This window comes from Gossypium hirsutum, chromosome D12, assembly GCF_007990345.1.
Source record: "Gossypium hirsutum isolate 1008001.06 chromosome D12, Gossypium_hirsutum_v2.1, whole genome shotgun sequence".
NCBI lineage: Eukaryota > Viridiplantae > Streptophyta > Magnoliopsida > Malvales > Malvaceae > Gossypium > Gossypium hirsutum.
Genome location: NC_053448.1, coordinates 3,139,544 through 3,161,884, shown reverse-complemented (window position 1 = coordinate 3,161,884; position 22,341 = coordinate 3,139,544). Strand labels below are relative to the sequence as shown.

General features: G+C 31.3%; 2 protein-coding genes across 2 annotated transcripts; one reads left to right on the top strand and one right to left on the bottom strand.

Annotated features, from left to right (window-relative positions):
* Positions 1-9,502: 9,502 nt before the first annotated feature.
* LOC107953396 (cold-regulated protein 27) lies at positions 9,503-14,421 on the bottom strand. Its single transcript, XM_016888703.2, has 5 exons — positions 13,910-14,421; positions 11,597-11,773; positions 11,213-11,504; positions 10,267-10,379; positions 9,503-10,188 (listed from the first exon to the last, which is right to left on the bottom strand). The coding sequence occupies exons 1-5, from the start codon at positions 14,060-14,062 to the stop codon at positions 10,039-10,041; spliced, it is 885 nt and encodes a 294-aa protein (XP_016744192.1). The 5' UTR covers positions 14,063-14,421; the 3' UTR covers positions 9,503-10,038.
* A 2,133-nt stretch (positions 14,422-16,554) lies between these two features.
* Positions 16,555-20,941, top strand: LOC107953395 (ABSCISIC ACID-INSENSITIVE 5-like protein 7). The gene is made up of 5 exons (XM_016888701.2): positions 16,555-16,764; positions 17,651-18,800; positions 19,767-19,838; positions 19,928-19,957; positions 20,520-20,941. Exons 2-5 carry the CDS (start codon positions 17,700-17,702, stop codon positions 20,595-20,597), a joined length of 1,281 nt encoding a protein of 426 aa, XP_016744190.2. The 5' UTR covers positions 16,555-16,764; positions 17,651-17,699; the 3' UTR covers positions 20,598-20,941.
* Positions 20,942-22,341: the final 1,400 nt, after the last annotated feature.

Below are 22,341 nucleotides of genomic sequence, written 5' to 3'. Positions count from 1 at the left end.
AGGATAGCGTGATGTTACTTCGACCAGCTGTCAACCAAATCAAGCTTCCGGATTACTATAAAACAAATGAAATGAAACAGAGTAAGCATTTAATGCTTAGTAAGTTCGTATAACGGAGATTAACTTACCATTATTTCACATATAAGGTAAGCATACAAAACATATTCCAAACAACATGGCCAAAAGCATAACACATATCCTCAAAAATTAAGTTAGTCATATAAACACTAATAAACATGTATGAGCTCATCAAACATCAATTTTTCATGTTCATAATTTTCCACTTCTTGTGTTCATATATCAATTCCATATTTTTCAGGTATATACGTGTAATGATTCAATTCCAATTCATATTTTTTTCCTGTCAGGATTTTACCCGTTGAATCATTGAAAATATGGATGGATACTCGGATAGTACTGTAATCCGTCAAATCATATACATGAGTGCTCATGCAAACATGTAAATGGGAAACTCTTTCAAGCCATATAACGGAAAGCTCATCCGAGCCATAATTGGGAAGTTCAAGCGAGCCAATATTAGGAAGCTCCGGAGAGCCAATTAATCGAGAAGCTCATAAATGAGCCTTTAAATCGGGAAGCTCCGAAGAGTCATATATCGGGATGCACATAAGAGCTGCGATATGTCCACAACACATGCAGGATCACAACTAATCGGGATGCTCCAAAGAGCTATTAACGGGAAGCTCACAAGAACCGTATAACGGGAGCCCGTGAGAGTTAATAACGGGACGCTCTTTCGAGCTGTGGTGTGTCCGCAACACATGCATAACAATAACCAATTTGGGAACCCTGTATCCATTAAATTTCTTTTATTCAAACGGGACTTAATACTTATCAGTCATCGTTGGATATGTGATAAATTTCATATACATGGCAATAATACAATTTCATACATACAATTCAATTCAAACATATAAATATACAATTTAGTTGCAAAAACTTACATCGACAATGTTTGTGTACACAAAAACTACTAATCCATTACTTTCTCTTTTCCCTGATCTACCTTTATATTTGATCTATCCAGATCTATATGAATGAATTTAACATTAATTTATATTCAATTCAATCCAATTCACATCTTTGGAAAAAAATTATCATTTTGCCCTTATACTTTTAATTAATTATAATTTTGTCCCTAGACTCGGAAAATAAAATTCATACAATTTAATCCTTATTCCAAGCCTAACTGATTTTCATATATCACAATAGCAGCCCATGTATTTCACAAAATTCAGAATTTTTCCATAAATTTTACATCTTTTTAATTTAGTCCCTAAATTATAATTTCATCAAAATTCCCTTTACAAAAGTTGTTTGCCTATCAACAACCTTTCATTTTATATCATAAAACATCATAATTCAACTATATTCATCCATAGAAAAACCCTAGCACTTTGATAACTTTACAAATTAATCCCCAAGATAGCTAAATTAAGCTATTATGATCTCGAAAATATAAAAATTATTAAAAACGGGACAAGAATACATACCTAATCAAGCCAAAATATTTTGCTTGAGCTCAACACCCATAACTAGGGTTTCCATGTCTTTAATTTGGGAAAGATGATAAAATGATGATATTTTAGTTTATTTTATTATTTATCATCTTTTTATCTTTTACTTTCCAATTTAATCATTTTCTTTATTTAATTTTCCATTGATGACTAATCATACTTATCTACTAACTCCTCTTAATGGTTTATTTGTCATATAAGGACCTCAAATTTTGAATTCCATAGCTATTTGATACCTATAGCTACTATAACTCAACTTTTGCATTTTATGCAATTTTGTCATTTCCATCTAATTAGACATGTAATCGATAAAATTTTCTTAACAAAATTTTTATACGATATTTCTATCATACGGTAGACCATAAAATAATATTAAAATAAATTTTCTTCCGAACTCAAATTTGTGGTCCCAAAACCACTATTCCGGCTTCACTGAAAACGGACTGTTACACTAGCTTGGTAAAAAAATGTTCACTATATTCAACACTTACAATAAGTGAACCTAAATCTATCACATCTTAGTAAAAATTTCCTCACTTTTGTATCCTAGAGAATTGGTACTCTCACCACTAACTTCACCCTTGTCAACTTAGGTTGTAAATGTTGGATTTGGTGCCCTAAGTGTAATATTTTTGTTTATGTGCACTTGTAATTTTTTTGAATAGATTGGTTAATAAAATTATTCATTTATATTGTCCTTAATGGTTTTTGTATGCAAAGCAAAATGGAAACAAATATTAGCTTACTAGTTGTCTAATGTTTAACTACTACTAAGCAGCATAATATGGTCAGATCGTAATACGGAAACACAACTTATGTTAGTAGACGAACCTAAACATGCCCTTAGTCTAATCTAATGACCTAATGGGCCAATACGAGCCTAGAGAAGGACTAACAAGTCGATTTAGTGTGCAAAACACCGTTTTTAGGCCAAGAACATTAAGGACAACGATAGCGTCGTGACGCCAGCAAGTGGTGTCGCAACATCACACTTCAAAACCAAAGAAGTTTGCGAAGTTCAATGTCGCGACACTGGTCTTGTGGTGTCATGACACCAAAACGATGAAGGACAATTTTAAGTCAAGGTTTTTTTTTTTTTGCACGACACATTTTATTCAGTCTTATGGCTTGTAATTGACCTAGTTAGGGCAGAACACGTTGCTATATATATTCATACTTAGCCTAAGTTAAAGAGGCCGTTTAGAGAGCCATTTTTAGAGTAGATTTTTAGGATTTAATTTTAGTTTCAGTTTATTTTCAATTTAGTCTTTTATTTCAAAAACATAAATTTTCTTCTTATTCTGACTTGGATTCGATTTGGATCCAAGCTTTCATTTATTTAATTTTTATAAATTTCTTTTTGGTTTTCAATTGCAATCAACATTATTTTCACAACTATCAAATGAATTACGGCTTTCACGCACAACTTGATATCAAAATGGATCAATTTCTCTATTCCATGTCTTTTTTTAAATATTTGTTCAACATGTTTAATTTGAAATTAGGGAAAATTGCATCGAGATCCATGAGGACTAATTTCCTTAGGGAGATTAACGATCGGATGTGGGAATAATTAATAGAGGAATTAGGGTTTGTTTTAAAATTGGTTGACTTAAATTATGCATGCTTAAACCTTAGGATTAATAACCCAGGAAGTAATTTAGGTAAATGAGGTCGAAAGAATAAGTTGTTTTTGTTGATTAATTAATTAGTTAGAGGTCGAAAGGTAATAATTAGTTAGTTAATAGTCAATTCACTAAAACCAAAGTTCTAGAGTTAATTATGAACACTGACATGAGTTAATCTTCTGCTTGTTTCTTTGAGTTAATTTCGATTTTTGATTTGTTTTCCTTAGTTTTATTTAATTTAGGCTATTTTTGTTATCTAAATTTAATTTGGCCTTTCGTACTATAATTTTAGATTATTACTGTTTATCCCAATTAGTGTAGAAAAACAAATTTTAGTTTAATTCAACTTCCTTTGGGTATGATTCTCGAAATAGTTTTTTAAGTGTTTCGTTGTAACACTTTACTATATTACAATTTGACTCATATACTTGCAAACACTGCTGCTTTATTATTTATCCTTTTGCTGCAGTATTTTCAGTCTAGATGTTCACACGTCTGGCGACGGTCACTCGTATACTTGATGTATGTAAAAATCTGAATTCGAATAATTAAGGAATCAAAAGTTGGTGTGTGGGGTATACGATTTTTGCAGTATGTAGCATCATTCACAATAGTAAAATTAATAGCCCAAGACATGGGTAAATGATATCTTCTCATTAACATTACATAGTAGATAAAAATAAGCGTGGCCACGAGTCGCTTGTCTTTGTAATGAATGACTTAATTACTAAATGATAATAATTAACTTGTCATGAAATAAGATATAATGATTATCCAAAAAAAAATTAAGGATATCCTATGAAGGTAACACACATATGGCAAGGTCATTGGACGAGTATTAATTGAGTAGTTTTTGTAATGGTATGTGATTGGGGAGAGCTCAGTTACGATACTATTGTGAAATGACTTCGTGACTAAATGAGTTTATAATTAATGAGTGAAAAGCTAAAACTTAATTATAAATAATTTGAGCCTTAATCACGTATGTCCAATCATTCCCTCCGCTAACTCGTTAAAACTAGAAATGAATTGCATGTTAAATCAAATGAACAGAAATGGATAGAAATGACAAAGTTAAAGAAATAGGTAACATACAGAAATGAATGTGGTTTTCTCACTAAGTATGAAAATGACTTGAGAATTAATTTATGATTTTTCAAATAATTAATTATTTAATTACTTGAATTTAGAAAATTAAATTAAATTAATTGGTCTTTGTGAATTTATTGAATATAGAAATTAAATATATTTTCTCATAGATTCTTTTACGGTAAGGTTGTCATGATTTTAACGGAATTAGAATGGATTGAGAAAATTATTTAATTGGGAAATTAATTAATTTAAATTAATTTAATAAATAATGTCTATTTTGAAAAATAGAAAAACATGTACTGAGTTGGATTAAATTATAAAGTGCTAGGTTAAAAGTTCAAGAAACACATATAATTGGACCCAATACAGGAGAGACCCGAATCCTCATCATAATACATATGAGGGGAGGCACGCCCTTTTAGTCGCCCCTCTCTCCTAGTTCAACTAGGGGATTCTTTTTTCTATTAAATAGACATTAAATACATTTTACTAATTTAACTAGGGTTTCACTTCCTCTCCCTATAAACAAATGACTCTGGTGAGGCTAAAAATGTTAAAAAGTTTTACTCAACTTTGAGATATTATTATTCTACTCGAAAGTAGTGAATCTTCTGGGAATAACAATTCAACTGGTTTCTATAAGAGATTTATTTTCCCATGAAAGTAAAGAAAATAATTTCAGGTTCTGTATTTGATTTTAATTTGTTCAAACCCACACTCGAAGCAATTCGTGGTACGAGAATAGCAAAGAAGGTTGTTCGATTGAAAGCCTAAACAGCAAGAATCCGTCTAGCCCAAAACACAAGTGCGATTTCGGGAAAACGTTTATTACTATAAATATCGTAAATTGGCTCGATTTTTAAAATTTTAGTTTTTTGCTATGCAAGAAAATCGTTTTTGAACCAGATTTTTTCCAATAATAAAACCATAACACAAGGTTTACAATCAAATGCACTCTCAAAAATAACATTCCTCACTTGAACAAATTAAATGCACTTCATCTCAGTAAATAAACTTATACAAGTTTCTCAAATATATAGAGTTTTTGAGACTTACTAACATAATGAAAATCTATATGAATCTCTATTAAACAATAGTTAAACTAGTTGAATATAATATAATAATAACAAATAAGGTAAACAAGGACTATTGGCAGTTAAGTCTTCAACTAATCCAATCCAACTTCCTCGATCTAAGGGATTAGATAGATGTGATACAATTTGATCCAATTCTTTAAACATATTCTCAAAATGATATGATCTTCATTGATGGGTTAGATACAATCCACAATATTAGCACAACCCAAAAATTTGATTTCATAAATTACCAAGCACATAAATATGGAAACAGGCCAATCTATCACAGTTCTTCAAGAAGTGGAGACTTCCTTAAATACATGTTAATCATTCCATATTTTCAAAATTACAAAATACCAATGCATTAAGTAACACAATGTACCAGTAATAACCCAACCAAACAAGACCTTTATTTTCTTAGATTTTTTTAATGATAATAAAATCTAATAGCGAATAAAGTCTTAATGGTGTTAACAATGCTAAAGTCTTAAAATTTTTAGCGGTTGAGTTTGACTCTCATTATGTATATGGGGTTTTTTACCCAAGTAGTATAGAAAAAAAAATACTGAAATAGGATGTCAGAAAAAAAATTTACCAAAATAGGTTACTTTTTTCATTGGAGCCTATTAGATAGGTGCCAATGAATAAAATAATAATAAATTTTTTTTGAATAAAATATTTTTTATATTTTTTTAATAATTTTTTTAAAAAAATACGGGTCAAAATACGGTCAACGGGTCCGGTCGGGTGGCGCCTATCAGGTAGGCGCTAATAAAGGTGTCTCATAGAGAGGCGCCAATGAAGGTGCCTTATAGAGAGGCGCCAATGAAATTTATGTTATAAATTTTTGTGTTTGTAATTATTTAACATTTAATTTATTAGTAATAAATTACAAAATTACTAATAAGTTACTAATAAATTTATAACATAATCCTAAATTACTAACAAATTAATTATAAAATAATTACAATATTCATACAAAAAATTACAATATTACAATATATCCCGACATTACAATATTCATACAAAATTATAATATTACAATATTACAATATTCATACAAAAAAATTGCAATATTCATACAAAATTATAATATTACAATATTCATACAAAAAATTACAATATTCATACTAAATATAGATAATCTATAATTAATAATTAATAACAAAAAAATATTGCAATTTTATATGAATATTGTAATATTGTAATTTTGTGTGAATATTGTAATGTTGGGATATATTGTAATATTGTAATTTTTTGTATGAATATTGAAATTATTTTATAATTAATTTGTTAGTAATTTAGGATTATGTTATAAATTTATTAGTAACTTATTAGTAATTTTGTAATTTATTACTAATAAATTAAAATTTAAATAATTACAAACACAAAAATTTATAACATAATCCTAAATTTATAACATAATCCTAAATTTTAAATAATTTGTATGAATATTGTAATATTGTAATTTTGTATGAATATTGTAATGTCGGGATATATTGTAATATTGTAATTTTTTGTATGAATATTGTAATTATTTTATAATTAATTTGTTAGTAATTTAGGATTATGTTATAAATTTATTAGTATAACTTATTAGTAATTTTGTAATTTATTACTAATAAATTGAATTTTAAATAATTACAAACACAAAAATCTATAACATAATCCTAAATTTATAACATAACCCTAAACCCGAAAAAATCAAAGCATTGGCGCCTCCCAGATAAGCACCACCATTGGCGCCCCCTAGATAGGCACCACCATTGACGCCTTCCAAATAGGTGTCAATACTATGTATTATACGAGTTAAATATTGACCCGGGAAAGTATAAAATTATATTTTATTCAAAAAAAATTATTATTATTTTATTCATTGGCGCCTATCTAATAGGCTCTAATGAAAAAGTAACCTATTTTGATAAATTTTTTTTCTGACATCCTATTTCAGTGTTTTTTTCTATACTATTTAGGTAAAAAACCCTGTATATGGGATTCTCCCTCTAGATTGAAGTCGCACCATATGTGACCGATTTGAATATATTATGATATTGATAGGAATTATTTATAACTTATATTGTAACTATGATATCATGTATAAACCCTTTAAAAAAATGACGGTAAAATTTAGTAGGTTGAAAATAGAGATGAAGATTGTGCTTGGACTTAACTCCTCTTTAAAACAAGGTCAAATTATGTTTTTAGACCTTATACTTTATGTAAAATTATGGATTTAGTATTTGTATTTTAATTTGACCATTTTTAATCCTTACACTTTTAAAATTTGAAAATTTTAGTCTTAGCCAAATGATAACTGTTGCACTCATTAAGTTAAGTTATATTATTTTTAATTTTTGATGTGTTAAGCATATTACAACATGTATAATGCTACACTTTTTTACTTTTTTCACATATTACCAAAAAAAAATCATTTAATAGATTTAAATTTATCGTTTGTATTAAGACTGAAATTCTAAAATTCAAAAAATATAGCCACTAAGAAGATTTAATTGGTAAAGAAGAACTAAATATATAATTTTATACACAATTTAACCAAATGAATTTAACTATTTCCATTGAATTAGGACTAAAATTTTTAAAAAAATATAGAGACTAAAATTGATAAAATTAAAATATAAATACTAAATTCAAGTCATTTTTATACCTTCAAATTTTGGAATTCAAATAATCCAATTATTATTCAGAATTTTCTTAATATTATATTTTGTTCAAAAGGGTATCCCTAGACAAACAGCTACTTGCTTAATTGGATCTGGAAGATAGACATATGCTTTCAATCTCACATAGATGTCAAATTGCTAATCATGGCTTAACAATCCATACGCAACCCAACTAGCTTCTGACTTTTCCCTTTGCTTTTAAGTTTAGTTTGCTCAAATCATCATTCTAACATCTAAAGACATAAGAAAACAGCATTTTCATTTCATACTTTTATTGGCCGATAAAAAATATATACCAAACTAACAAATAACAATTTGAAAGATCTTGAAGAGTTGGTCAATGATAAGAAATGGATCAAACCAGCATAGGAAATAGGAATTTCAGGCTTTTTATATATATATATATATAAATACTCAAGATTTTTAATTATCTATAAAAATGACCATCCTGAAAATTGTATACGTAAATGATCCGTTTTTTGCAGTAAATTCTGGTGTCCCGTTGTTATTGGCGACACCACTCATCACAATTATCCAATGATTGGCCCGTAAAATTAAAAATGATTTTTTAAGTGTCACCGTTGCTATTAACGACACCAGTGTGTATTTGTAGATTCACTTAGAAATACTAGTATTTTGAGAGAAAAGAAAAGAAATCATAATTTAATGGATGTCATCGTTGCCATTGGCGGCACCAGTATTTTTATTTCAAAAAAATGAGTGATAGATTAAGCCATTGCCATTGGTGTCACCAGACATCTTTTATTTGAAAGGTTTTTTTTTATTAATATTTTTCCATTAACAGATTTTAATTACATTGATTAATAGTGTTAATGCTAGTTAATTCATCTAACCGTTTTTTTTTTTCAACTTTTCTTCAATCTCTCCCATAATATTTTACTTTTCTTAGAAGATTTTCAGTTTTCTTTCTATCATTCTAGATTCAACTTTCTCACCATTGAAGTTTTTCAAACAGAGTATATATCAATTTTTTTTTCGGTCCTCATGCTTCTTCACTTGACGACGAAAATACCATTCAATTTTTTTTGACAAAACATACACCGCTAATGACAACAGCAGGACCAAAAAAATTTCAACATTCTGTTTAAAAGTCACTGATGCCGCCAATAGCAACAGTGACACCAATCTAACACCCAGTTTTTTAAAACAAAAACACTAGTGTCGCCAATGACAATGGCGACACACATTAAACTATATATATATATAAAAAAAAAATTTGCCTTTTTCCCTAGAACATCGGTATTTTTAAGCAAGTCTACAAATTTTTTAAGCGAGTCTACAAATACAAATATTGGTGCCACCAATGTCAAAGATAGCACCCAAAAAAAGTCATTTTTTTAATTCCATGAGCCAATCATTAGGTGATTATGATAGATGGTACCGCCAATAGCAACGGCGGCACTGAAGTTTACTATTCAAAACGCGTCATTTACGTACGTAATTTTTAAGAGAATTATTTTCGTAAATAGTCGAAATTTTTGTCATTTTTATAAAAAAGTCAGAATTTCAAGTGTGTTAACATTTACAATATGTTACATCAAGATTCTGAATTTATATGTTCACTACCTCAAAAGTAAATGGAATTTATACATCTCAGAGAAACAAACATACAGATTAGACATTAAGGACTAACATCATTAAAACCTGCGTGCATATTGAATTCCCTATCCTCTATATCTATCCATTGTGCCTATTTGTATAAACAGGTCGGCGATAGTCAACCACTTCGGATTGAACAACAGATGTTGGTTAGCATGCAAGTTTAGGTATACCTAAATTGTAAATTTGTAATGCAGATCCATAAAAAAAAAAGGTTTTACTTAAATCTATGTTAGATCTTACGAGTGCACAGAGTCACAATGTCGTGCCCACCAAGTGGTATAGCCATTAGAAAGACAATCACCGGAAATCAACTCCTGCTGCTGTGTTCTCTCCCAGAATTCTTCTTCAAACAGGCAGCAAATAAAAACTGAATTTGTCTCCATCGGTTCAATGTAGCAATTTAACTCTCCCTTAGAAAGTAATGTGTGTCAGACTTCGGGCAGGTCAAGCGCTCTGGGTGATCTGACAGTAATTTCTTGTTCCCTCTTTTTGCCGATATATTGCTGATTATCGAGTCATCTATTGTATGTAAATTGCCAACTGGGGCAACCTGAGCAAGAGATGATGTGAGATTCGATCTGATAATCTCGTACAGAAGTTGAGGTTACAAAGTTAAATTTAACATTACTTGACTATCACTAGAAGCATCAAGCACTGTCATCATCTTCATGCGTTTTGCCCCGGATGCATAACTGGTCTTTTCTCCATGGTCTTCAGCCACAAAATTCTGATCTGAGACCTCTATAAAAGATCAAATACTTAAATTATACAAAAGATAAAGCAACCAAACCACATCAACCGAAAAAAGGTTGAAAATTTCTCAGGGACAAACAAAGTAATATAAACAAGATCCTCCTAAAAATCCAAGCAAAAGGAAAGTGTCCAGATGGCAAGAAAGTTCTGAAGTCGCAGAAAATAAGAACTGATCTACCAGAATAAAGGAATCATTAACAGGTACTGGCTAGTGGCTACCATAGAAGGAATTAGAGATGCTTAATCACGAGTCGCTAGGATGATTTCTCATAATAACCCACTTGGACACCCGACATAATATAGGTATATATTACATGTCTACTGCTAAAGCCAATGAAATATAAAGAACTTCAAATCCTCTTGAGTACTTCAACCCATGTTCTCCATCTAATCACTCTTTATTTCACGAAAGCATTTTAATCCACACTGGTGGTTGGTTGCATGATGCTAAACACTTCAGTATTATCCTGTCATTTCTTGTGTAAGCTTATATTCTTCCTGAACTTAGTGAGATATTTTGAACTGCCTAACACTTGGTAGATAAAGCAAGGCTCCTCCAGCAAACCATTCATAAAAATTCCCTTTCAACTTAGTACTGCAAAAGACTCATTCGTGAAATATTTCCATCAAAATATACTAGGAGAAGATGCTTGTCTGCATAAAGCTCCAGGAACTAAAGCGTGCTCACGAAAAATTGAATGCATAGACTCTAAGTATGCACAAGTTACTATGAAATATGGAAACTCTTAACAGATGTGAATAAAGGAGAAAAGAAAAAGAGGAAAACATACTAACAGATAGAAGCTTTTAATTATATTTACCAGCAGTGCAGCTATCCAAGCTGTGATTGCAGGAATTAACAATGGGATTGTGCTTTGAATTTACTGCTGATTTGCAATAGAAGTTTGTATTACTTCTCGAGCAGATTTCATCATTGGGAACCGCAATTTTTCTTGGAACAGGAAATGTTATTGAGCTGCATTTTCCAGCAGACCTAAAATGATGTAACCATGGAGTTCCCAGGACAGCACCAGAATCAGCAGTGCTTTCCAATAAAGGGTCATTGCTCTCATAGTTTATCTTCTGGCCACAGCCATCTTGTAGGATAGAAAACTGGAAAGATAATGAAGATAAATTATTGAAGCAAGGCAATTAATTGAGATGACATCTTAACATGAAGCTGTCAAGCAGATTAGGCCTCAGACCTGATGAGAAGAATTATGTCCTACTAGCAGTTGGGGGAACAGACATGGCTCTCGCATTCCCACTTGTGGGTGACAGCCATGCAAGCTCTTAGAATAATGCAACTGCTTGACAAATGATGCTTCTAAGGAATCAAGATAAGTGTTGTGCTTTTCATTTGTCCAAACCATAGTTTGTCCCTGTAAAGTTAGAATTCAAATTAACAAAGGAAAAGAATAAAGCTGAACCACTAGGAAAAGATAGCCCTACAATAAAGAGAAAAATTGAACACAACTTATTGCAGGCAGGGGAAAAATTTAACCATTTACATAAGACTAATTACTAAAGAAAAGAAAGGTTTCCTACAACAAGAGGACAATCTTTAACTTACCATCCAATCCTCAGGGACTCCAAATAGCTGAAGTAGGATTCTACTAGGTTCTAACCAATCGTCCTGACCTTTTAGGATATCTAGGATACATTTTATTATAGAAACAGATGGCAAAGGTACTGACAAATACTTAAACCTAGGTTGGAAGAACTAGTTGATGCCAAGAGGAAATTGCAAAACCAACCAAAGGAATCCAGAATTGCAATACTAAAAACTATATCAGGATGTTAGAGATGACTGGACAATTAAAGCTGCTGATGAGAAGTCTATTGATAGAAAATAAAGAATTAACAAGACATATTTGAGGCATTCTATAGGGTACCTAACAACCACCAGCAGAATCCCATCATATATGCCAAATGGAATAAGGAAATGGAAATGTTTCACATAGAGGTCACTAGAGCCTGCTGCAAATCTAGAGGGAACTAGATCCCAAGGGCCATAAACAAGTATGCACTTTTTCTTTCTCAAAAGGGAAAATAACAGATCTCTGGAACAACACAGTGAACCATAGAAATAGCAAGGAGGGGGAGGGTGGGGACCAATAATAGATAAATCAAGTCAAACAAGTTTAGTAATCACTTAATCCAAGAAAAAACCTTCTACTTCCATTAAGGGTATCTTAATCCACTTGGTGAATCAAATGCTTAGCCTTGGACAAAGAGAATAGCGTATAGGCTATTTTCCCAAAATTCTAGCATTTTAGCCTCAGTAATGAGGAATATCCCAGAACATCCACCAACTTTTTGGCTCAAATACCATTTTATTTGCATTACCTGTTAAGAAAGATGAGATACTTGTCCAATGGTAAATGTCTAATACAAACTTAAGATTTAATTTAAACAAAAGTTTCTGAAACATAAAAGAACAGGACAATGGATGAAAATGGTATGCCAAAACTACCAGAGTCACAGATCAATCTGCAATAGAAAAATGTAACCAATTCTATCTAGATAACTGGAAAATAGACTTTAAAACTTCCTTCCAGCCTTCCACCCCCCTATTAAATTATTAGAAACTAAATCTTCTGTTAGAAAGAAAAAGAAAAATGAACTCCAAATTACAAAGTAAGACACCTTCGATTATCCATATTATAATATTTCCAACATGCATGTAGAGGGAATAAAGAGTTGCTATGTTCTCTCAAGTTCTTTTCAGTATGCGAAATCACAGCCAGGTAGAAATCCCCGGATTGGAGCTTATCACCTTTGCTTTGCTGGCTGCGGTTTGAAATTACATCACATTTTTCATTAATAATAAGGGGAAAATTCTCTTAAGTTTTCAGTAGGAATTGCTTCCAAGTTCCAACAGTTTTTATCCCTACGAATATCTCAGCAAGCATGAGGGTTATGAGACACCAAACCTTTCAGTAGTTTGTTGTAGGTGTATAAGAGTCATGTCCCTATAAACTCTAAAATTTTGAGAGATAAATGGGACAGTTATGGAGAGAGTTGATTGTACTACGACAAAATACTGAATTTCCATTTCTACACTCCAAAAACCGTGAAGCGTGCCAAACCATTAAGATTTATAAAAACTGAGATTATCAATTAAAGATCAGTAGATTCAAAATTTTATGCAACTCAAAAGAATTCAACGGGTGACTGTCACTTCCAAAAACAGGATTAGTTAAATGCTTTTATCGTGATCTTTATTTTTAATGACAACAAAATCATTATTGGAAAAAAATTGAAAAATAATATTATCAATTGCAACTTTCTTCTATGAAGAGATCTCATCAACCCTCTAGTTTCCCCTAATTTGATTTTCTAACTGAAAATAGAGGCTTCACTAATTAAGAAAAAAACAAATTTTCAGCAGTCAAAACAATATTATAGAATTATCATATCACTAATAACCAAATACTAAAATTTGTTGGTGAAGAATAACACATGCAAATCCATAATTCAAATTTTTAAAGAAATCAATTAGAAAGGGAAATTACCAGTTGTGCAATTGGAGCAGGATCTCTGAAGCTTTCAATGGTAACACCAGAATCAGAGAAGTCCAAGTTGGTTTGAGTCAACTCAGGTACGCAAGCTAGAGGATGCAAAGACGGAGCCGGAAAGGGAAAATTCCGGCAGAGGTTATCTCCCATTGTGACTTTCTTTTCTTTTGTTTCAAATTTTGAAAAAGGAAAATTTGATCCCTCAATTTAGCAGTAGAAAATGGAGAGAGGCGGTGTTGAGGTGGCCAATAAAGGCTCCACAAGGAGACACTTTTACACGTGTCAATACATCATGTAAGTGCCACGTCATCAAGAAGGATAATATCTTTGGCGAATGTCAACCAGATATTTATTTTTCTTCCGCGCGCCCCCTTCAAGCTGTGCGAATTGGAATATTCGATGACCCGCATCTGGGGTTCACGCGCTGTTAGTTCTTACCTTCTTTTTTCTTCTTTCTGTGCGAATTTGCGGGCACCGGCAATTTTGCAGATTTCCTTTCTGACTCGACCAGCGTTATACACTGTATTTGGACTAAAAATTAATTAAAAATATTCTGATAAATGAATAATTAAATAATATATTTTATTTGGGTAATTAAAATTATTAAAATAACTTTAACCATTTTTATTTGGCTAAACAACAACAAAAACATTAGCTATAAATTTTTTATTTTTAATTATACTTCAAGTTCATTTTACAGTCCATGTCCGGGATTTATGGTTGTCCCTCCTAATAATATCGTCTCCAAATTTTGAACTTAAGTCCTTTCAATGGGAATGCAATGTGTCTTAGCATTACACCCAACCACTTGTTGATTATTTAAATGAAATTTTAAACTTACTATTTATCACTTAACTAATATTAAAGTTAATTATGTTAATTAGTTATTATTTTACATTAATTGTGTAAAGTAAAACTATATTATATGTTAAAAATATTTTAATTATTATTTGAAAGTTTTCTATTATAATATTTGAATAAATAAATTAATATATTTTAATTATATCTAATAATTCAAATAAGAAATGTTATTTTACACTAATTACTGCAATTAAAAATATAATATTTAAAAAATAATTAAATATTAAATACGTAAAATTACATACAACGTATGTGACAAAGCATGAGTTTGGAAAAAACTTTTGAACTAACGGAAATGCCCTTTAATTTTTAGTATATTATTAGATTAATTTTAAAAATATTTAGAATTTAATTTAGAATTATTAGTTAAAAAAGTTGTGCTAATTTAAAATAGAGTTATTACTTGAATAGAACTCTAAGAAAAATATTAAAAAAAATGTGATAATTATAATTATAATTATAAATTGATTTACAATTATTAGATAAAATTTTGATGTAAAAAAGTTATGTTACTTTTATTTTTTAAATGTGCTAATTTCATTGATGTAAAAATAAAACTATCACTCGAATAGAACTAAAAGTATATTAATTATCACTTAATTAATATTAAAGTTATATACTAATTAAAAATTAAGTTTAGCTTTATAATAGCATTTTAGACATATTCAATTAAGTAGTATTGTAACGCCCTTAACCCATATCCATCGTTAGAACCGAGTTACGGAGTATTACCGGAGTTTACAGATCAGACAAATAAAAATTTCAAACATTTCATATCATATAATATTTAAATAAAAAACCAATCAAACTCATACATACTGTCCCTAATTCGAGCCATCGAGACCCAAAATACGCGTTAGAAACAAGTCGGGACTAAATTGGAAACTCAAAGAATTTTTTGGAAACATTAAAAATTTTCAAAGTTGCAAGGTTCACATTAAAATTTTTTAATACATTAAAAATATAGGCCCAAAAACTAGGCTTGGACAAAAAAATAAGACCAGTTTAAAAAACAGGTCGGGCTTAGGGTAAGGCATTTTTGGCCTGGGCCTGACCCTGCCTGACTCGAATTCACTAAAGGATAAAAAAATTTTAGTATTATTTTCTTATTGTTTTCTTCATATTTTGCTGCCATTTTACTATTATGTTGCTACTATTTTGTTGTTATTGTTTGGATATTGTATAAAACTTATTTTATTGTTAATTTTGTTATTATTTTAAAGGCATTTGTTAATTTTGTTATTATTTTAGACGTATTTGCTTGTTAAGTTGCATCTATCTTAGTATTATTTAAGTATACATATTTTTTATATTTTCAATTTGTTGGGAAATATTTATTTTGATGTTTTTAGTATTTTTGATGTATTATATATATTTAAAAATTATATAAAAATAATATAAAAAATAATATTGACGAGCTGAGTTGAACCCAAATTTTAATATTTTTATTCGAATCAGATATAGACAAAATTTTAAACTAATTTTTCAGGCCGGGCCAACCCTAAATTTTAATTGAGCCCAACTTGAACTGGCTAGTTAAATAGTTAGGAACTCTTAAAACAAAATCCTGTCACCTTGTCGGAAAAGCAGATCCAACGGTTGAGAGTCTCCCACATTTCTCTTCCTGATTGGTTAAATGTCACATCAAGATTTCAAACCCCATTCTACTGGTCCACGTTGCGCAGTTTCCGCGAATAAGTATCTCCCACGTAAATAATGTAATAAATAAATAAATAAATAATGGGATAAAGCAAATTACAATTAAATCCACCAAAAATCAGGGAAGCTCCTTAAATACGGACTCGTGTCGAGGCAGCGCTAGACACTTGTCGCCTCCACACAGCTGAAGCCTCCCCATTTCTCTTCAAGCAAACATCAGTTTCTTTCTCTCTCTTTCCTCGACAATATTTCGATTTTCACCCTATTTTTATTTTATTTTATTTTTGGTTTACTTACCAAAAATTAAATACTGGCAAAAACAAAATTAAAAGGTAAAACGATCGTCTCTTTCTTTCTTTTATTTTCTTAGTCTTTTTTTTACTCCCTCCTCCTCTGTTCTCTACTGTTTATTTTTATTATCCTTTTTTTTTGTCTTTTTCGTATTTTTATTTTTTCTTTTAATTATATTTTGGTTTCAATTTTTCGTGATTAGTGAAACCAGTTTGAATTGGTTCAGGAAGCGATTTTTTTTTTTAAATTTTGATTTGATTTACCTTTTTTTTTCGTTCTGGTTTCTAAAGAAAAGTTATTTCGTTGATTTCTTTTTTTGTTACTGGGGTTGTTGAATTTTTCTTGATGTTAGATGCTGTTGATTGATTTTCTGATTTGGAATAATGGGTTGGTTTTAGTTTCTGTTAAAGCTTCAATCTTTGTGCTATTTTAGGAACTTGAATGTTTTCTAGTATTACGAGAAATGGTAGTTTGATACTTGTTAATTGGTGATTAGTTTCTAGCTGCAATATTGATTTGTTTTCCTTTTAGTTTTATAGATCTGGGTTTTGGAGAAAAATAAAATGACAAAAACTATTTTCAGCTCTCTGTTTATGATCAGCATAAAATGGCTGGATTTGCAGGACAATTTGTTTGGCTATGTGTATGATTGTTTACTTTGTACTACTTGTTTGAGAATCTTGAAGTTTCGAAATTTAACATAAAAGTTTTAATCTTAGTTGCTTCCCGTATTCTTTTGTTTTTTATGTTTTGAAAGTTGTGATGAATTATAATCCTATTGTTTGTCGGATGTTTATGGTTTAATGGAATTGGAATTAAAAAGTTTGGTGAACATTTAGATCTTAAGTAAAAGGGGGGCGGGGGGGTAGTAAAAAGCAAAAGTGAAGGACATGATCATCTCATCTACTTCAGTTGATGGATTTATAGGGCAATTTGAGTTGAGATCAACTTTGATAGCTGCTGTTCAAAACAAGAAATGGGATCTCATCTGAATTTCAAGAACTTCGGTGATGCTCCAAGTATGGAAGGAAACGAGTCTAAGCCACTGGGGAATTTTCCATTGACAAGGCAGTCATCCATATACTCGTTGACTTTTGATGAGTTACAGAACACCTTTAGTGGAATTGGAAAGGACTTCGGATCAATGAACATGGATGAACTCTTGAAGAACATATCAACTGCTGAAGAGACTCAGGCTTTTATGACAGCTACAGTTCCAGGTGGAGAAGGAAGTCTTTCTGGAGGCAATCTACAGAGGCAAGGATCATTAACGTTGCCAAGGACTCTTAGCCAGAAAACGGTTGATGAAGTATGGAGAAACTTGATGAAAGAAAATGATGGTGCTAAAGATGGAAGCAGCGGTGGTGGTGGTGGTGGTGGAGCAAATTTGCCACAGAGACAACGGACTTTGGGAGAGATGACTTTGGAGGAATTTTTGGTGAAAGCAGGTGTTGTAAGAGAAGATATGCAACAATTTGGAGTTCCAAATAATACTGGATTCTTTGGTAATAATAACTCGGGTGTAGCTCTTGGATTTCAACAGATAAATAGAAACAATGGGTTTTTGAGTAACAATAACTCAGTTCTTAGTCAGCCTCCAAGGTTACCACAGAACATGACTGGAACCAAATCCTCACAACCTCAACAGCAGCAGCAGCAGCAACAACAACCACCACAGCAGCAGCAGCAACCCCAGGCACGGCCACTCTTTCCAAAGCAGCAAACAGTTGCCTTTGCTCCATCTATGCACTTAATGAACACTACACAGCTTGCTAGTCCAGGAGGTAGAAGTTCAATGGTTGGAATTGGTGACCCTTCCATGAATAGTAATATTGTTCAATCTAGTGGGCTTCAGAGTGGTGGGATGGGAATAGTGGGTATAGGATCTCCAGGAAGCCAGATATCATCCGATGTCATTTCAAAGAACAGTGTAGATACCAGTTCTTTGTCCCCAGTTCCTTATGTATTTGGCCGGGGAAGAAAATGCAGTGCAGCTTTGGAGAAAGTAGTTGAGAGAAGGCAAAGGAGAATGATCAAGAATAGAGAATCAGCTGCAAGATCTCGAGCTCGCAAGCAGGTGAGTTGGGTGTTCAGCCCTTGCACTTTTTTCCCTTACTGTTATACTTTTGTTTCTTAAATGCATTACTTTCTAAAAACATGCTAATGAATTTTTTTTTTGAGCAAATGCTAATGAATATTTAATAGGAAGATACCCTTACATTGATTGGGTGAAAACATAGGTTTGCTAGCCTATTGTTTCTTTTTGTCCCTCAAAAAGTAGCCTATTGTTTCCAGTTGGCATGTCAAATATAGTACGAGTACAGAGCTATTGTATTTTGCATTATGTCTACGACTGGCTCGAAAATTAGGCTACTGCCAATGATCATATAGTCTGATAATAGAGTACTGGACTTCAGTTCTCATGACTAGGGATAAAACCCTGGTAACCTCAAGTATCAAAAAGAAAAAACTAATAATAATGTTCCCTTTTGAAATAATATATTTTTCTTGAGGTTGTTTTCTGATAATGCGATTTGGGATTATTTAAAGGCACTGGTGCAACTGCTGTCGGTTTATGAAATACTGCAGCTTGAGTTCATTTCTACCTACTATTCCTGTAAACTACATTATTTTCTGATTGCAAGATGTATAAGATACTCAAACTAAACCCTACTTACTAGCTAGATTACTTACTGATTGTGTATCAATTTGGAGCTTGGTTTAAGTTAGCTCCTTGAAGTGCAAATGAAATACCCCAGCTGTTTCAGTTAACTCTTTGTACAACCATGAAGTAAAACATGCATATGTGACAGAGTAAATTGACAAATTCATGGAGCAGCCATCTTAAACATCTACTCATGTTACAGTTGTATCCTGCCTATCCTTTAGCTCTTATGTACAGCATAAATCTCGTGGAAATTAAAACTAATTCTGTCAAAATTGTTTGAATGGAAAACGTTGTTGACCATTACTGAATATATGTATAGATTCTCCCCAAATAGAAAACAACTGATGGCATTTAACTTGTCTGAGCTTCTGGCAGGCCTATACATTGGAACTTGAGGCTGAGGTTGCAAAACTTAAAGAAATTAACGAAGAACTGCAGAAGAAACAGGTAAGTACTGTCTGCTGACTAGGATTCTTAATGTTTTATTGAATAATTTGGGTGGATGGCCCTCCATAACTGTACTTTGGTCGGTGCAGGAAGAAATGATGGAAATGCAGAAAATTCAGGTAATGCTCATTTCTTCCATTTCCACCTTGCACTTGTATTAGCATTCACAACAGCAACTAGCTTTCAGATGGGTTTCAAAGCCTAAAGAATACAGGATTTTTGCAAATTGTTGTATAGTGTCGTATGCATTGTGAAACTTTAGTATTAGTAACCCTCAAAATCTGTATTTTATTACTCATAATGATAATAGGCTTTTTCTCTTGTATGATTGGATGTGGCAACTAGATTTTTTTTACAGGGTGATTAGCTGAAAACGATCAATAAAGACTGATCTGTCATTGTGTCAAGAATGAGCTTAACTTGATATTTAAGGACTGTGTTGCTTGGGGTTATTTTTCTTGAAATGCCGTGTTAGAGTGTCAGATGCATATCTGGACATGAGTATGGGGACGTGACCCTCTAAAGACCATCCAAATACATGAAGAAATGTAGGAAAAAAAAAACTAAAAGATCATAAGCTTGTGCAAGGCGTGAATGTTTGAATGTTATCTTTACTAAATTAACTAGGAAATTATCAATAACACTAATTTTCTTGTGCTATGTAATGCTCAATTCAAACAGACGTTAGAGGCAGTGAATCGAGCATGGGGAGGTGGTAAAAGACAATGCTTGAGAAGGACACTCACAGGCCCTTGGTAGAGTTGGAACTTCTGATACTATAAAAGTTACTTAAGATGCACAAGCTCGACCATTGGTACGAGACAAAAGGATTGGGTTACGCATCTGTTATCTGTAATCTTCATACTGCAGAGGGTTTAGATTAGCTGTATGTATAAGAAGAGGAAAGGGTTTTGCGTTGTAAATTATCAACTTTGAGATACTGTTAGTTTCAGTCTGTAGATTAGATTGTTATTATTATTATTGGCTTGTTGGATCTCTGTGTTGCTTCTTATGATATAACCTTGACTGCCAAGGCTTGTAGGATTGTTAATCTCTAACCTTAATCAGATTTGACTTATAAATTTAAGACAAGTTTATCTTTTTATGCATGTTTGTGATAATAAAAGAATCTCAGGATCATTCATAAATTTCCTTTATGCAATGTATATTTCTCATATCTGAACACTTGGGAGAATTGCTCAAAGATTTAACGTTATTAAGAAGCCTAAAGGGTAGTAATCAATAAAAATATAATTTAAGTGACGTGGGATAATAGTATTACTTTTCACTGTTATGTTGATATTTTATTTGTCTGGATTGAAACCATTTTCCCTGATTTTGATAGGAAGGCTTCTACAACAATCTTAAAAAGAACGAAAGTCGTGCACGTTAGGCTTTGGTAAAGTCAACAGAAAAAGCCATTATGTCTGTTGTCGTGTTGGGACAGGTGGCAACAATCTTAGCCTTATCCATCCAATCGCTTTAAACCGACTTACGTGGACGCCTCATCATTGTCTAATTTGGTTTGGCACCCTAAGAATAAACTACATTTTCTTTACCCGAAATAATATTAACCGAATTAATCGACTTTTTAAAATTTTTAACCGTTAACCGAACTAAAATTTTTTCAGAAAAAATTAACCGAATCGAAATTTTTTCGGTTAATTCGGTCGGTTAACCGAAAATTATATATTTTTTATTTTTGGTTAAAAATTAACCGAATTAACCGAATTACTCGAATTTACCGAATTGAATCACTACATAATTAAATTATTTTTAGACTTTTAGACTTTAGTTTTAGTTTTAGTTTTAGAATTTTATTTTTATTTATTAAAATATTTGTAATTTTTATAATTAGGTTGGGTTGGGTAATTGGGTTGGGTTGAATACTTGGATTTGGATTGGGTTTAGGTGAATAGTGGGCCTATTAATATATTATAATTTTATTTATTAATTTTTTCAGTTAAACCGAAAAAATTCGGTTAACCGACCGGTTTCGAACCGAATTAACCGTTAACCGAAAAATCATAAAATAATTAACCGACCCCCGGCTGAAAAAATTTAGTTAACCGACCGATTAACCAAATTTGGTCGATTAACTGAATTTTTTCAATTTTATCCGAATTTTGCACACCCAACCTTAAATAGTTGTTCGCATAAGAGGCTATAGAAACCTTTAGAAAAAGACTAGGCTTTTTTATAAAAATAAGATTAAAAAATTAATTAATTACAAAATCGGTAGGAACAAATTAATTATGAGCGTCGCTTGATATGTTGACAGTCAAAAAAATTTTAATAGAATAAAACTAATAAAATATTCAAAAAGTTGATTTGTGATTCAAACACCATACAATAGCATTTTCTCTGCCTTTAATACCTTAATATCTTTTCTCTATATTTAATCTGTTTTTTTTATTTAATTAAGAAGGTGTCAGTTTGACACATTGACGACACCAATTAAAAAAATTATTTTCAATTTTTCAATTTTTTTTCTATAATTTTT